Source organism: Myodes glareolus, chromosome 6 (genome assembly GCF_982192425.1).
Source record: "Myodes glareolus chromosome 6, mMyoGla1.1, whole genome shotgun sequence".
NCBI lineage: Eukaryota > Metazoa > Chordata > Mammalia > Rodentia > Cricetidae > Myodes > Myodes glareolus.
Genome location: NC_142031.1, coordinates 86,831,576 through 86,847,615, shown reverse-complemented (window position 1 = coordinate 86,847,615; position 16,040 = coordinate 86,831,576). Strand labels below are relative to the sequence as shown.

The following is a 16,040-nucleotide window of genomic DNA, read 5'->3' as shown; positions in this document are numbered from 1 at the left end:
ATGACCTGAGACAAAGCCTGCCTATGGTGAGCAGGCTGTTCTCAAGTAATCCTCCTGGCTTGGTCTTCTGAGTGTTGGGATGACAGTATACAAACACTTGCACACGGAAACAACGCCCCTGAAGCAAATGTTCCTACTACGAACACACAAAAGAATTAAAGAAACTATCCAAGTATCTGTACCCATGTGTAGTTTAATTTTTTTTCCTATGGCAATGCCCCCTTCCTGAGGCAGGTTAACTATGAAGTCTTATTTTTTGAGACCTTTCTCTCCCACCACCATGTAGAACTCAGCAACATGTTTCCTTTGCAAAACTATACAACAGAAAGATGCAGGGTTCAGTTCCACTAGGAAACTCAATTTTCAAGCTTTTCTATGGAGGCCTCCCTAAAATGTACAGGAAGGAGGGAGGGTGGAGGGAGGAAGGAAGAGAAGGGAGGCAGGGAGGGAGAGATGGAGAGGGAGAGGGAGAGATGAAGAGGTAGAGGGGGAGGGGAAGGGGGAGGGAGAGGGGGGAGGAGGAGAGAAAGAGAGAGGGAGAGATTTCACTACCACCGACCTTTCAGGGTGACAGAGGTACCCTAACTTAGAGAATCCAAGGTCAGATAATAAAAAAGCCTTCAAAGGAACCAACTAGTAAAAACAAATCATCCTGTGTCTTCTACGCCCAAGCTGTCTCTGTCTTTAGGCGAGTGAACAGAAACTCTAAGGACCCTGGGTCAGTGCAGAGGCAGCTGAACACACTGGGAAACAATTCAGTGTGCATCAGCTGAAGAGTCGTTTAAAAGCTATCAGTGAGCACTGCGTCTCCGACTTGATTAGTACCTTGTAAGGGACTTAGAGACTCTCATCAGCAAAATCTGTTTCCCGACACAGGCAGGACAACTTCTCGACTCGCCGTAAAGCCTTCCCATCTGTTCCTGAAAACACATTGTTAGGAACTAATAACCTGCCACGGTAAAAACACCATACATCTAGGAATACAAGGAAAATTCCCCAGCCTGAAGAGATCCACTGCCAGCATTATACTAATGGTGAAAGACTGGAAACTTCCCTCTGGGACCAAGAATAAGAACAGGATGTCGTACTGGCCACTTCTATTTGACACTGTACTGGAAGTCCCAACAGGGGCAATTAGGCAAGAGAAAGAATTAGAAAGTGTCTGGATTGGAAAGAAAGAAGTAAACTATCTCACTGAAGATGTTGTGGCAATAACAGAAAAATCCCAAGAACCCTTTTGAAGCTGCGAGAGCTGCTGAGGTGAATTCAGCAAGGCCAGAGGATATAATCAACACATAACCATCAGAATTACCATATGATAGCAATGAACACTCTGAAGACGAAATCAAGAAAACAATACCAGCTGGGCGTGATGGCACACACCTTTAAGCCCTGCATTTGAGAGGCAGAGGCAGGTGGATCTCCAGGAGTTCAAGGCCATCTTAGTCAACTTCGGGAGTCCCAGGCCAGTCACACAGTGAGACCTTATCTAAAAAAAACAAAACAAAACAAAACAAAACAAAACAAAACAAAACAGGGGGTGGGGATTCCATTTACAATAGCAGCAACAGAGGCAGGCAGATCTCTGAGATAGAGGCTAGCCCAGTCTACAGAGCAAGTTCCAAGACACAGAGATTTACAGAGAAACCCTGTCTCAAGAAAACAAAGAAACAAAAAACAGGAATAAATTAACCAGAGGAAGTGCGCACAGAAAGGTAGGACTCTCTGTCCTAAGAAGCAAATGGAAAGATAGCCCACGTTCATGGTTGACACACGTAGTACAAACAGAAAAATAGCCCACATTCATGGTTGGAACACTCACTATTGTTAAGACAATAATATTATCTTAATTGATTTATAGATTTGATGAGATCCATACCATGCCAAAATTCTAACTACCAGCAGCTGCATGTGGCAGCGCATTCCTGAAATCCTACCACTCCTGAGGCTGAGTCAAGAGTGAGGACGAAGTTCAACACTAGCCTGGACTACACAGGAAGTTCAAGTCCATACTAGGTTCGACAGACACTGTAAAAAAAAAAACAAAGAAAAATCCCAGTTGTCTTTCATGAAGAGAAAATAATACATGGGGCCAATGTGACTGCTTCACATGTACAAGTGCTTCCCTTGAGAGCTGGACAACCTGAGTTTCACACCAAGATCCCACAGTGGAAAGGGAACGGATTCCCAAGGGGCCGCCCCCAATATTAGTGATTTAAATTTCAAAAGAAGACAGTGATACAACTCTACAGTTCATATGAAATACAAGAGACTAAGAACAGCTGAAGAGAGCTTTTGTTTTGTTTTGTGTTTCGAGACGGGGTTTCTCTGTATAACAAACAGGGGTTCTCTGTATAACAAACAGTCTTCGCTATCCTGGAACTAGATCTTGTAGACCAGGCTAGCCTTCAACTCATGGAGATCCACCTGCCTCTGCCTCCCGAGTGCTGGGATTAAAGGTGTGCGCCCCCACTGCCCGGCTGAAGAGTTTTGAAAAGAAAAAAATCCTGTTTCTTGATTTCCAAACTGACTAAAAGCTGTTCCTTCTGGACGGGTCTGCTGTAGGAGTCGCTGGAAAGACCAGAAAATAAACAGTTGGCTTGCATCAGGATTCAGGATTTTGCACTGGGAATATGACTTTTCCCTATGGAAGGAAAATTCTCTTGCTGACTGGGTCAGACAGAAGGAAAACAGCAACTCTCGTCAGAGTGACAAATCCAAGTATGGAAGACAGACAAAAATGTACCCTTAATAACTCATCCAACATCAGTATACCAAATAAATCTGTTACTATGCTTCCTGTCCTGGCTGGTTTGGTGTCAACTTGACACAAGCTGGAGTCAGCAGAGAGGAAGGCGCCTCAGTTGAGGAACTGCCTCCGTGAGATTCAGTTGTAAGGCATTTCTCAATTCATGATCAACTGGGGGAGGTCCCAGTCCATTGTGGGTGATGCCATCCCTAGGCTGGTGGCCACGCAGGCTGAGCCAGCCAGGGAAAGCAAGCCAGTAAGCAATACTTCTCCACGGCCTCCAGGAGCTGCTTGAGTTCCTGTCCTGACTTTGGTGATGAACAGCAATGTGGAAGTGTGAGCTGAATAAACCCTTTCCTCCCCAACTTGCTTTTTGATCATGGGGTTTTGGTGCAGCCATAGAAACCCTAACTAAGACATGCATCCCTTCTTATAAATGAATAGAGCACTTTAACATCCACATTACACAAATGCCTCTACTCTGTCATGGGCAGAACTGTAGGCATTGACGGCAATGCAGTAACTGAAGTCTAAGGAAAGGAATCTGCCTATTGCAAAATAGCAGGGAGTTCTAGCTGTAATGGAATGGGCATAAGCGAGGCTACCAGAGTCCTCCCTCGGACGTAAGGACAGAGTCAGATTTTGCAGGTGAAAGGGGAATAACAGTGCACCTGGCTTTTACCCACCAATGTCGCTTACGTTTTGACTTGGATTATTGGATTCCTGACGATATTTTTAAATTCCTGCCAGAGCTACTAAATCAAATTTGAGTATACGAAATGGATGTCATGCATGTCTGTAAACCCCAGCATTCGGGAGGCTGAAGCAGCAGGATTGTTACCCAGTTGAGGCTAGCCTGGGTTACAAAGCCAGACTCTGTCTCAAAAACAATAAAATAAAATGCAGTATAAATGCAGATTGTCACATCCCACTTCCTAAACTGGCCATTAAGCTTGCAGCAAAGATCAAAAGTTAAAGTGCACTCCTAGGAAGTGTAGCTCACTGGTAGTGTGCTTGACCAACAAGCTTGAGGTCCTAGGTTCAATCCCCAGGAGGAGGAAAAAGTTAAAGGCATCCTGGGAAAGTCTGAGAGAATTAGGAAATCTCAAAGAGTGTGTGTAAGTGCCATCTGGTGACACTTCACCAGTCTATGGGAGGTACCCACAGCAAATGGGACAGTAGAGCATCCGTGTTCTCTCCGAAAGGGAACTGTCATGTGCATTCCCACAGGGGCAGATGGAGTCTAGAAAGGTAGGAGGCAAACACCATATGAATGCTCACTGAACTCACTGGAGCCTGTCCCGAGTTCTCCATGAAAGCTTCCTGCTCCGCTGTGGCTGTCCTAAACCATGCAATGACAATAACCAACTGCCTGTACGCGCGCATGTGAACACGCACTCACATACACAGGAGATTTTCTGAAATTCGACTGAAAGCCTAGGAGACTGGCTCAGTGGTAAGAGGGTTTGCTGAGCACGTATAAGGTCGGTTTTCAGCACTGGGCATTTGGACGGGATGAGGGAGCATGAGAGAGATGAAAACCAAAGTCAAACATCCCTTAAAAGTAAGAGTTCCTTCTGGGTATGGTAGTGTGTACCTGTAATCTTAATGTTTGGGAGTTAAGACACCAGAGAGTCACTAGCTCAAGACCAGCCTGGGGTTGGAAGGCAGAGGCAGGCAATCTCTGTGAATTTGAGGCCGATCTGGTCTATACAATGAGTTCCAGGACAGCCAGAGCTACATAATAAGACCTTGCTCAGAGAGAGAGAGACAGACAGAGAGAGAGAGACAGAGAGAGAGAGAGAGAGAGAGAGAGAGAGAGAGAGAGAGAGGTCTAAGATATTCAGAATCCTATTTCATAAAATCAAAAAATACCAAACAAACAAAAATAAAATAAAAATCTGAGTTCCCTAAGGCATTGCACAATCCCAAAGCCTTTCTGATGTTTAGAACCTCTGAAAACAGTGACTTTTTTATTAGAACTAAAAGTGGGGAAGGAATCTCTAAAGCATAAAAAAATAGTTTAGAATATGAAAGTATGTATGTGTGCATGTACATATATGTTTGTGTGTGTGCGTGTGCATCATATGTATGTGTGACTGGTGACATGGGAGGCCAGAAGAGGGCATTTGGACCCCTGGAACTAGAGTTGGGGTGTGGGCCACCAAATTGACACCAGGTCATTGGTAAGAGCAATCAGTGTTTTTAACCAGAGTCGTCTCTCTAGGTCCTAAAGAAGAATTTTTTTTTTTAAAGCCTCCCTACCTTTAACTTTACAAAACAAAGTAGGCTGGGGAGGAAGGAGTAGATAAAAAGACCAACAGTCTGGAATCAACTTTCTGCTGCCCAGCCTGACCTGACAGAAGTATGCCTTTCCCAACTCAGCCCAGTGGAGTGGACTTCAGCTCTTGCTAGATCTGGGTGGGATAAATGGTGTAGACTTCGAGCAAGGTAGACCAGAAGGCCTCCTGCATCTGTTCAGTTCTAGCTTCCTATGAGCCTGTAGATATTACTGCAGATTTGACTGGGTGGTTGGTCTGCTTTACTACACAAAGAATACATATCTATGTCAGGCCAGAGGGGAATACTCTGCCCCTGTGTTAAGTTTGAAGCAACGCAGTTTACCTGTATGGCAGAACTAGGAGTTTTCAGTTCTTTATTTTTCATTTCTACAAAAAAAAAAGGGGGAATAAACAAGCTTCTAGAAAATACCCAACCAACTAAGAAAATTCTCCACATAGCAACATTCAACTTCTGCTCATCTACACTCCGCAGGATCACAAGACACTCAGGCAAGATGTGCGCTCAAAGACTTAAAAGGGCGGAGGAGATGGCTCAGCTGGTGAAGGTGATTGCTGCCAAGCCAGACGGACTGAGTTCCATCCCCAGAAACCATACAGTGGGCACTGATAACAGACACCTGTAAGTTGTTCTCTGACCTAGACTCTTGTCTCTCTCTCTCTCTCTCTCTCTCTCTCTCTCTCTCTCTCTCTCTCTCTCTCTCCAACACACATACACACAAACTACACACAGTAAAATAAATACATGTACTTTTTTTTTTAAAAAAAGGATTACTTTGATATACAACAGTTACTATGAATAAATAGATTTTAACATTTTTAAATAAAAATTTACAAATGTACAAACTCATGTAACTACTAACTCAAAGGACAAATGGAAGTGTTTGAACAAGCAACTCAATAAAAGTAATAATAATTAAAAAACAAAGGCAATAAAAGAACTGGGCATGGTGGTACACGCCTTTAATCTGAGCACTCAGGAAGCGGGTGGATCTCTGTGAGTTTGAGGCCAGTCTGGTCTATAGAGTGAGTTCCAGGACAGCCAGAGCTATATGGAGAAACTATGTCTCAAAAAAGAAAGAAGCAAATAAAAACAACAAAAGAGAATTTATTAAATTATATGCTCACTTTCACATATATTCCCTAATTTTATTTTTCCCCCTTGTTTCAGGGAATACAAATCAAATGTGTAAGCACAATCAATCACATATGTTCAAATGCAGTAAGTTCACAATAAAAACTTGGGTATCTCCCCTTCCTAGTGTTCTAGCTGAAGATATCTCTGGCTTCTTGGGGTGAGTGTGGGTCCTCATGAAAGCATGAAGACCAAGCTGTGAAGGAATGCTAAAGGACATCTAAGAAGAAGACACCACCCCGGCAATTTCTGAAAATTATTTATTTATTTTTAAAATTTATGTGCATGTGTGTGTGCGCCTGTGTGAGTATATGTTCGTTACATGTGTGCAGAACCTCACAGAGACCTAAAGAGGGCACCAGAACCCCTGGAACTGGAGTTTCAGACAATTGTGAGCCACCACGTGGGTGCTAGGAGCTGAACTTCAGGCTTCTGCAAGAGCAGTAAGTGCTCTTAAACACTGAACCATCTTGTTCTGGGTTTGTTTTTAAAGCAGCTGGATGCTGTGGCATGCACCTGTAATTCTAGCACTTGGGAGGCAGAGGCAGGAGGATTGTCACAAGTTTGCGGTCAGCCTTATGTATACAGCAAGAGACCCTATCTCCAAAAAAGCAAAATAAACAAATAAAAAAATAAGTAAAACAAAAATCGGTAATACCCAGAGAAAACTGCAAGAAAATACCCATCCCTAACATGCTACAACAACCCACAGGATAAACCAACTCTGTTGTATTTTCTCATTTATGAATGAACCAGTTTATCACGCCTTATCTCTTTGTTTACAAACAGTAGGTGAACTGCCGTTAGCAACATCCAAGGTGCTTCCTGAAGAAAGTTGGCCCCTGTGGAAAGTCGAGCATCGTTATTTGCTATCTAAAAGCAACTTAGAGCGCCTGTATGGATTCCTACGTGTGGCGAAACATGTGCACATCCAGCCATGACATCTCCTTGTCTCTTCATACCAGTTTCTGCCACACATGAGCCTGTCTGTAACACACACTGTGAGGATATGGCAATGTGTGTGTGCCCTCAAGGGTTCCAGCTCACAATAGTACTAAGCTGCTTAGAGAGGTGAAACATATCCACATGAAGTATCACAGCGCCAGTAAAATTAAAGGTTACCATATTCTTACTAATAATATAGATGAACTATCATCTGCATACGATTTGCATAAATCACAAAACTTAAAAATAAATAAAACTATGCCATATGTTCAGTTAAAGTGCAACAAAAATACATAAATAACAATCTAGTGTGTGAAGTTAGCGCACCAATGAAGGTGGAAGGAAAGAAACGGTGAGGATTTTTTAAAGGCCAGTATCACATGAATTCAGAAAAGGGAATTAGGGAAAAGGAAATGGTCTTGCTATTATTACCTGATCGTGGCAACGAGAAAGAAGTGTGGCCTATGACAGTTTCTGCCAAACCTAGAGATGTCTGCAGAAGAAACTGCTGAGCCTGCTCACAGGAGACAGAGGTTTCAGCTCTAACTCCGTCATTAGCACATCCTCTCTTGCCTTGGTTTTTCTACCTGTAACAGTGAAAGCTAACTCATGGCTAATATTCCTTTAGTAGACACTTCTGGCAATTCTTAGATTGAAAAGCACATCCAGGCCCCAACCCATTTCCTTCACCCCTGATAATCACAGTATGCAAACTAAATTATTAGTGAAACAGTGACTTTGATGTTTCTGTGCATTCACATGATTTCTTTATTAAGACTTATTGAAAGCCCAATAGTCTCATTCATAGTTATGAAAATTTAGCACTAAACGGCCATCATTTTTGCTCCATCTAACATTAGCAGTCTAGAGGGAGTAATGTGGTCTGTTGTCTGATACCCTCACAAGAAGAGGTTTGGTGTGACTGTGATTCACGATGGGGAATCAGGCCAAATAATTACATCTGCACTGCCTAGAGCTGGCTTCGAGTTGACTTAGTGACACTCAACTAAGACAGTTAACATTTTTCCTTTAATGACAACCTAGATGACATGTAAGTACGACTGTTGTGCCAAAAGGCTAAATAAATCTATCTTTTCTTCCTTTAAACCCGTGGTGCAGAAGGAAAGTAAAGGACTGGAGAGGAGACCTATGGGCTCTAACACTGAGAATATCAAACCATTTCTATTATCATTCTATGTTAGAGATTCCTGGCTATCTGAATGTTAGGACTCTTATGGCCTAAGTCACAGCAATGGATACTAATGTCGCCCAACAGAACACTAAACAATATAAGCTCTCTTCGTGGTCACATACTCCTTGGAAGTTACTTCAGTCAAGTGGGCAACCTAACGAGGAAGAGAAAACACACTTCGGGTTACACAAAGTTATTAAGATAAGGGAAGTGACAGGCACACAAATTAAGCTGAGCACAGAGAAGTGTGCAAAGTTTTTCAAATAATATTTTTGCTCGTCTCTAGCTCCATGATACAGTTTAAATTTGGGCCAACTTTTTAAAGTATTTGTTAAACAGTTCCCACATGTGGCATATGTTTCCAGGATACTTCTGACATTGATATGAGAAATTATAAAACATTTAGAAATGAAAATGTTAGTCTCAAAAATAACACTGCAAGTTCCAAGCTTCTTCTGAATTCGTTAAGACGGAAAAGCATTTGGAGAATGGTGTCTTTCTACTTTCAAGTGTTCAAATAATGTGCTTAACAACATCCCACAACAATGGGCCTGCGAGAGCCACGGCAGAGAGACAAGACCAAATAAAGCCAGGTCCTCAAGTTTACTCTCGGTGCCACTGGTTTGTGTGAGTGGTCCCCGTCCTGTTTACTCCATAAGTAGACTGCTTTATCCCTTCAACTGGAAAGAACATCGTTCACCCCACCAACATGATGACAATGCCACCACAGGGCTCACCCAGGGAGAAACCCATGAATAAGAAGTCGTGTCAACTCTCAATCAAATCAAGTGTGAGCAAGGATTGATTCACAACACATTAATTCAGGAACTCAGCCGAGAGGCTCCTACTATATCTAGCCGATCTAAACTTGAGCTCGTGGTAACACTGCACAAAGCTATGGTAGATGAAAGTGATAGGTAATGCCAACAGAACAATCCCACTGACAACACAAACTCCTCCAAGAATTCTCCCAGGCACTGTGATAGGATACATATCTCCATAGCCAACCGTAGTCATGGAGATAATCACCCACCAGCAGGCAGCAGGGATGCTGGCGAAGTCCTTGTTGGATGTTTCCAGGTCCAACCCGTGTTCAAGAAGCTGAGAAAGTGCACTAAAGATTGCCATGGCAACACAGATGAAGACAAGTAACATAACCATCTCTCGGTAGCATCGCTTGAGAGTCAAGCCCAGCGTCTGCAGACCAATGAAGTGCCGGGCGAGCTTAATCACCCAGAAGATCCGCATCATTCGGAGCACCCTCAAGGTGACTCCAGCCCGCTGGAGCTGCGAGTTCTCGCCTGTAAACACTGTCATTAGCACAGAGATGTAATAGGGCGTGATTGCCAGCAAGTCAATGATGTTCAGGGGTCTCTTGACAAACTCACACTTGTTTTTGGAGACGATGAACCTCACGATGCACTCCGCGGTGAACCAGCCTATGCAGATAGCTTCAATTATCCTGTCACGAGAACAAAGGAAGAATTGATCATTTTATTTTTAAGCATTTTAATAGCTCTCAGATTCTTCACATAGTACTACACTGACACATTAAATCAGTCACTTTTTCCAGAAAACATGAAGAACAGACAATGGTAACATCACCAGACTTACCAGGACGCAACATGACAATAAGTACTACAGTGATAACTGAATTTTAAAAAGTTCTTATGCGCTAGCCTACAGGGAACACCATTTAAAAGGAGTAGGGTTTTATTTTTTTCACCAATCATTAGCACTGGAGAAAAATCTCTCTCATATTTGGTGGTGTAAACTTAGCTTAAATTGGTCTAACCATGTGAGATTTCACATATTCTTTGAGGACAATGGTCCCCAACTATAGGTCCATCAACAAAGAGTGGGACAGGAGTGTTTGTTCCTAGAAAGTGAAAAATGTCCTAAAATGTGACTCTTCTTTACCCCCAGTAGGCTTGTGTGGGAGACCCTGAGACTGGGGAGTTCTTGAGAAGTCCTGGGTTCACTTCCCTCAATCTGGAAAACAGGCTAAGAATTCCCGGGCTGGGCCAAACCACTATTAAGATCTCCCCCAAAGACCCCCCCCAAAGACCACAATGACTTGGTTTGTTACTTTTGTAATTATTTTTATGCAGCATATAGGTTTAAGATTTATTTATAGCCAGGCAGTGGTGGTGCACATCTTTAATCCCCGCACTTGAGAGGCAGAGGCAGGTAGATCTCTGTGAGTTCGAAGTCAGCCTGGTCTACAGAGTGAGTTCCAAGACAGCTAGGGCTACACAGAGAAACCCTGTCTTGAAACACCAAGATTTATTTATTTTTATTTTATGTGTATGGGTGTTTGCCTGCATGTATGTATGTCCACCACATGTGTGCAGTACCCACAAGAGTCCAGAAGAGGTCATCTGATCTCCTGAACTGGAGTTATAGCCACCATGTGGGTGAGAGGAATCCAACCTGAGTCCTCTGGAAGAGCAAGTGCCATTACTTCTCAAACTTCCTATATCACTGTCCATGCTGAAATAATATTTGCAGAGCCACTTAGAGATAAAGGGCAGGCTTCTTAGTAGAAGTTGCCACTCGAAGCCCCCCCCCAATATGTTCTCTGAAAAAATTCAATTTTAGCATAGTGATTAGGAAGCTCTGACCTGGAAGAGTAGCTAATCCAGAAATAACTGTAAACTGACTTAAACATTTTAATTCCAAGTTTAAGTTACTGTTGGTTTTCCATCATTCACTCTTCACATGTAACCAAGGAAGTGGGTAGAAGGAGGCAGACAGCACTGTGAAAAGAATTAGTCTAAGTTCATACCACAGAAGCCAAGCTGCCCTGGGTGTCACATGAAAACGAGTAAATACAATTAACCAGGAGGCTTCTTATTACATGGCTTTCTGGGGCCATGAAGATGAACTTTATTCATTTTTACCTATTTTTTTGAGTAAGTACTCATCTTCACAGAGTTCAAAACTACAAAGTTGGCCAGGCGTGGTGGTACATGCCTGTAGTCTCAGGACTTGTGGAGGTAAAAGGATCAGGAATTTACTACAAGGCTCTGCCACATAGCAAGGAGGAGGTCATCTGGGCTTCATAGAACCATACCAACACCCCTTCCCCCAAAAATGCAAAAGGAAAATGCAGAAAGGAAAATCTCAGCTAGGTATGATGATGTGTGTATGTAGACCTCAGGAAATCTCAGCCAGGCATGGCGATGTGTGGTAGACCCTGCAAAGTCTCAGTCAGGCATGGTGATGTGTGCCTGTAGATGCTGGAAATGTCTCAGCCAGGCATGGTGATGTGTGGGAGACCCTGGAAAATCTCGGCCAGGCATGGTGATGTACACCCCGAAGCTTGGATGCTGACGAAGGAGAATCACTATAGTTCTTAAGGACCAATTACAGGGTGCCTCTGAAAGAGAGTCAGACGGTCTTACTCTCATCCTTTTCTCAAGCCACCCAATTACCCCCCCCCCAGAGGCAAGAAATACCGTAGTTTCTTACAAATACTTACAGAGTTATTTTATGTATGATACAAACACATAATACCCACAGTGTATTTGTGTTCTCAGCATCTCTTGGGGATCATTTCTTTCAGGCCAGTGAATAAAAGTTTTCTCAATGGGGGAACGGGAAGGGTATACGTATGACTGGGTGGGGTGCATGCATTCATGTGCTTATATATTACTCTCTATATTATTCCCTTGAAGTACTGTCTGTCACTGGATCTACAGCTAGAATGGAGGCCAGCAAGCCCCTCGCTCCTGTTTCTGCCCACCCCAGCACTTGAATTACTAGTGCACAACTATGTTCAGCTTTTTACATGTGTGCTGGGGTTTGAACTCAGGTTTTTACAGCAAATACTTTTACCCACTACACCAGTGGTTCTCAATCTGTGAGTCGTGACCCCATGGGGGTCACATATCAGATATTTAGACTGAGAGTGCTTTAAGAAGAAAGGGGGTCACCAGCCTAGCACAGAGGAAACGGGACATAGAGGAGAGGTAAAAGCCACGAACTACGCAGCGGCATGTAGATAAATAGAAATGGGTTAATTTAACTTATAAGAGCTAGTTAGAAACAAGCCTAAGCTAAGGTCAAGTTTTCATAATTAGTCTCTGTCATTATTTGGGAGCTGGCTGGCGGGACAGAGAAAGATTCATTACAATGGAATATGCAAGAAAGTGACACTAGAGAATTATGAGTTCTGGGACAACACGGGAAACATGGTTGAGATCCTGCCTCTAAGAAAAGGAAACGGGGTGGGGAGGGAGGACATGCACACACTAGGGATGAAGAAGCTAGGCATACTAATATCAGCAACTGGGGGTAGAAGGATCAGGAAGGGAGTTCAAGGTCAACCGATCTTAAAAGCAACACAAACTTAATTTTTTAAAGATCTTATTTCTTAAATATGGTTCCACAGAATGCCTGAATGTTTGAATAAAACCGGTTCAGGTAGTTCCCTGGGACATTAGACAGTTCTTAGTCTCTGGCTCCCCAAACTAGGGTGCAATTTATATTGTACATGTGTTATGTGCTTCATAGTTTTGTTTATTTAAGATGTATATTATGTATTTGAGTGCTCTGTCTGCATGTATGCCTGTATGGCAGAAGAGGGCATCAGATCCCATTACAGATGGTTGTGAGCCACCATGTGGTTGCTGGGAATAGAACTCAGGTCCTCTGGAGAATTAGCTAGTGCTCATAACCTCTGAGCCATCTTTCCAGTCCCATGTGTTTTATTTTTTTTTTTTGAGACAGGCTTTCACACTATAGCCCAGGTTGGTCTAGAACTCACTGGGTAGCTGGGGCTGGCTTCAAACTCACAGCAATCTTCCTATCTCAGCTTCCTTAGTGCTGGGATTACCAGTAAAGGCTATTAAGCCCAGTCGAATCTCCTTCTTGCTTCTACATCAGTTCCCATATTTTGCAAATATAACTGTAGGATAAATCCTAGACTTGGGAGAAATTTTTGCTAGATCTTGCCCAACCATTCCCACAGAGGTTTTACTACACGGCCCTCCCACCAGCAACACAGGCAGTACCCACAGCACCCCAAAATGTAGCAGCATGGAACTTGGAGATCTTGGTCACTCTGACAGATGGGAGCCACCAGTCTTGCTTGGAAGGGTACTGAGAACACCCTTATGTGCTATTTTCTCTTCCATGACTTATGTCACTTGCTCCAGGCCTTTAATCTCCTAGCATACACGATGGAGACACCACAGGTTCCACAGGGCATGTGAAGTGTCAGACCAAATCCACTTACTCCTCAGTCTTGAAAAACTGTCCACATCTTTGCCTATAAATGTGTTTGTTGTAAGAGGCAACAAGCTACAGCCTGCTGTTTGAATCCATTCAGCAGTCCTTTTTTTTCCCCATATGACATGTTTTTAATGGTTGGAGGAAAAAATGAAAGAAAAAGAATTAGATTCTATGACATGAAATAACAGTATGAAACTGGGCTTGTGGTGGCCACAGTCTTACTGGAACGCAGCCAAGCTAGTTTACATCATCTGCTTGTGGTTGTTTCCATGCTACAATGGCCAAGTTGAGTGAGTAGTCGTGACGGCACTAAAATGGCTCTGCAGGCCCCATCGGGTCTCAGGACCTTGGCTGCCTCTTTCGGAGCGAATGGCAGTGTTTTCAGCCCACCAGTCACCAGGAGGCCAGCAAAAGTATCCTAAGACCCTGAAGAGGGAGATGAGCAGATGACGTCACAGCTGGGCCAGCCATTTCTCTACTGTGGGTACGCGGCTCTACTCATGGGCTTTCTGACTGACTGAAGCATTCCTGTCCTCACTAGACTACTGGAAGCTGCTGTCATGAAGACTTCAGTAAATCTGGGGGCTCAGCAAACTGGGCGGGTCATAAATCTTGGAAGAGATGAGGAAGCGGAAGGAATAGGTTTCAAATGTACTCTTTGAACAAACATAACATCTCTTCTACCTGGTTACACATTCCACCTGTTCCCCATGCTTCTAGACTCCTTGAGGCTGGGCAGGGTCCTGTGCCCTGCTCTACCCAATGGGCAATGAGGACAGGAGTATAGAGGTGTAGGTGAGCATTCTTGCTCTGCTGTGGTAGCCCGGAAGCCATATACTCTAATGGTCCCGCATGGATGGTGGGGCCTCTACCAGCTCTATTCTCTGGCTCACTGTGCACAGAGTGTAGGCACTCGCCACCCTGACCCAGAATGGACACAGTATTTGATCAATAACTAAATCTTTGCTGCGTTGAGCCTCTGATACCTCTACCTCGCTTGCCATCCTAGGTTGGTAATAAACCAGTGAATCCAGCAAGCAGTAACCTGTGCACTCAGAAGGAACGCCAGGAAGACAGGGTAGTAACAGACATCCATCTAAATCTGAAGACCAGAAATGAGAAATACTCAAGAATCTGGATTTTACTGAGCTTTGACATGAGGCTCTACATGGAAAATGCCACACCTGAACTCATGACACAGGTCACAGTTAAAACAGAAGAATGCTAAAAGTATCGTAAAAGATCACCTCCAGGCTATGTGCATAATGTATAGGAAACCTAAGTGAATTTTGGGGTTACCCTTGATAACTTATAACATGTATGAAAATGGAGAGGGTACATCTGAAAACTGAGCCACCTCTGGTCTCGAGAATGTCAGGTAAAGGACTGGCAACCTGTAATGACTTCAGTTCATATAGTTGCTTTTAGATAAAATAGGTCTGTTTTCTAAGTAATTGACAATGTGTCTTCTCCAGATAGACATGAGCAGGGAGCTACACTTGACAGCAAGAAGCCCATGTTCTTCTCCTTTGATGGGTGAGCCCCATTCAGCAAGTACCGATGTATGTGTTCCTAGGGCCCCGTCAGCTCTAATATCCTAAGATCTATTACTTTCCGAAGAGCAAAATTCTTAATTGTGCCCAAAATACCAGAACATTTTCTGACTAATTATTTCCACCAGCAGCCAAAGTTGCTTACATTAAAAAGGAGGAAATTCAAATGATGTGGAATAATCTCTCAGTAAGGGAATTCAAAGAAGCAAGCCTGTCTGTAATGAGGTCCTGGGGGCTTCATTGCTGGCCCCCCAAGTCAGATGAATTCTCTCTAGATTCACACCGAGGGATGAATCAGCTAGGAACCCCGGGCACTGCTTCTACCTAGAACTATGCCAAGGCAACCTCCATAAACAAACACCTGAAGCCTGCCAAAAACCTCCAGCTTTCAAAGGCTTCCAAACGGCTCTCACCAAAGCACCAACAACTGTAGCGAACGTTCATACTGTTTGCTGAGTACCATGGCAAACGATGGCACGCTTCCGAAGGCCATTTCCATCAAAGGCAAACAGGAGAGCAGAGATGACACTGGGGGCATGCCTTGGAAGCCTATTCTAATTGCACTGCTAAAAACACAAAAACAAACAAACAAACAGTTTCCAAGTTCCTGAGGCCCTTCAGTTGGGTGCTGAGCTAAGCACCATGCAGATAATACCTTGAATGATCCTTTCCAGGATTCTAGAAAGTGCGTGCTTCCCCTGAGGTCTCTGTTACAGACAATAAGCCCCAAACTGTCTGGCTAACCATCGTTTCCAAGGTCACACTACAGGGACTGCAGGAGCACAGGTAACAAAGCACAAACCTACAGGCCTTTAGAGCCACCTGAACACAGTGACACTCGTGATTTTCTTGACAGCGGCACTGTTAATATTAAATGGTCGGTCTCTGTATCTTCGTTTCCACAGCTTCTAAACTCATCGGTAGTCTA

General features: G+C 43.6%; 1 protein-coding gene across 2 annotated transcripts in view; it reads right to left on the bottom strand.

The window, feature by feature from the left end:
• Positions 1-6,137: 6,137 nt before the first annotated feature.
• Kcng3 (potassium voltage-gated channel modifier subfamily G member 3) overlaps positions 6,138-16,040 on the bottom strand; it is a 52,803-nt gene continuing 42,900 nt past the window's right edge. For both annotated transcript variants that reach the window (XM_048416326.3, XM_085690972.2), the window contains exon 2: positions 6,138-9,783. In XM_048416326.3, the coding sequence (XP_048272283.1) occupies positions 9,138-9,783 (646 nt within the window). In that variant the 3' untranslated portion in view covers positions 6,138-9,137. The remainder of the gene's footprint in view (positions 9,784-16,040) is intronic.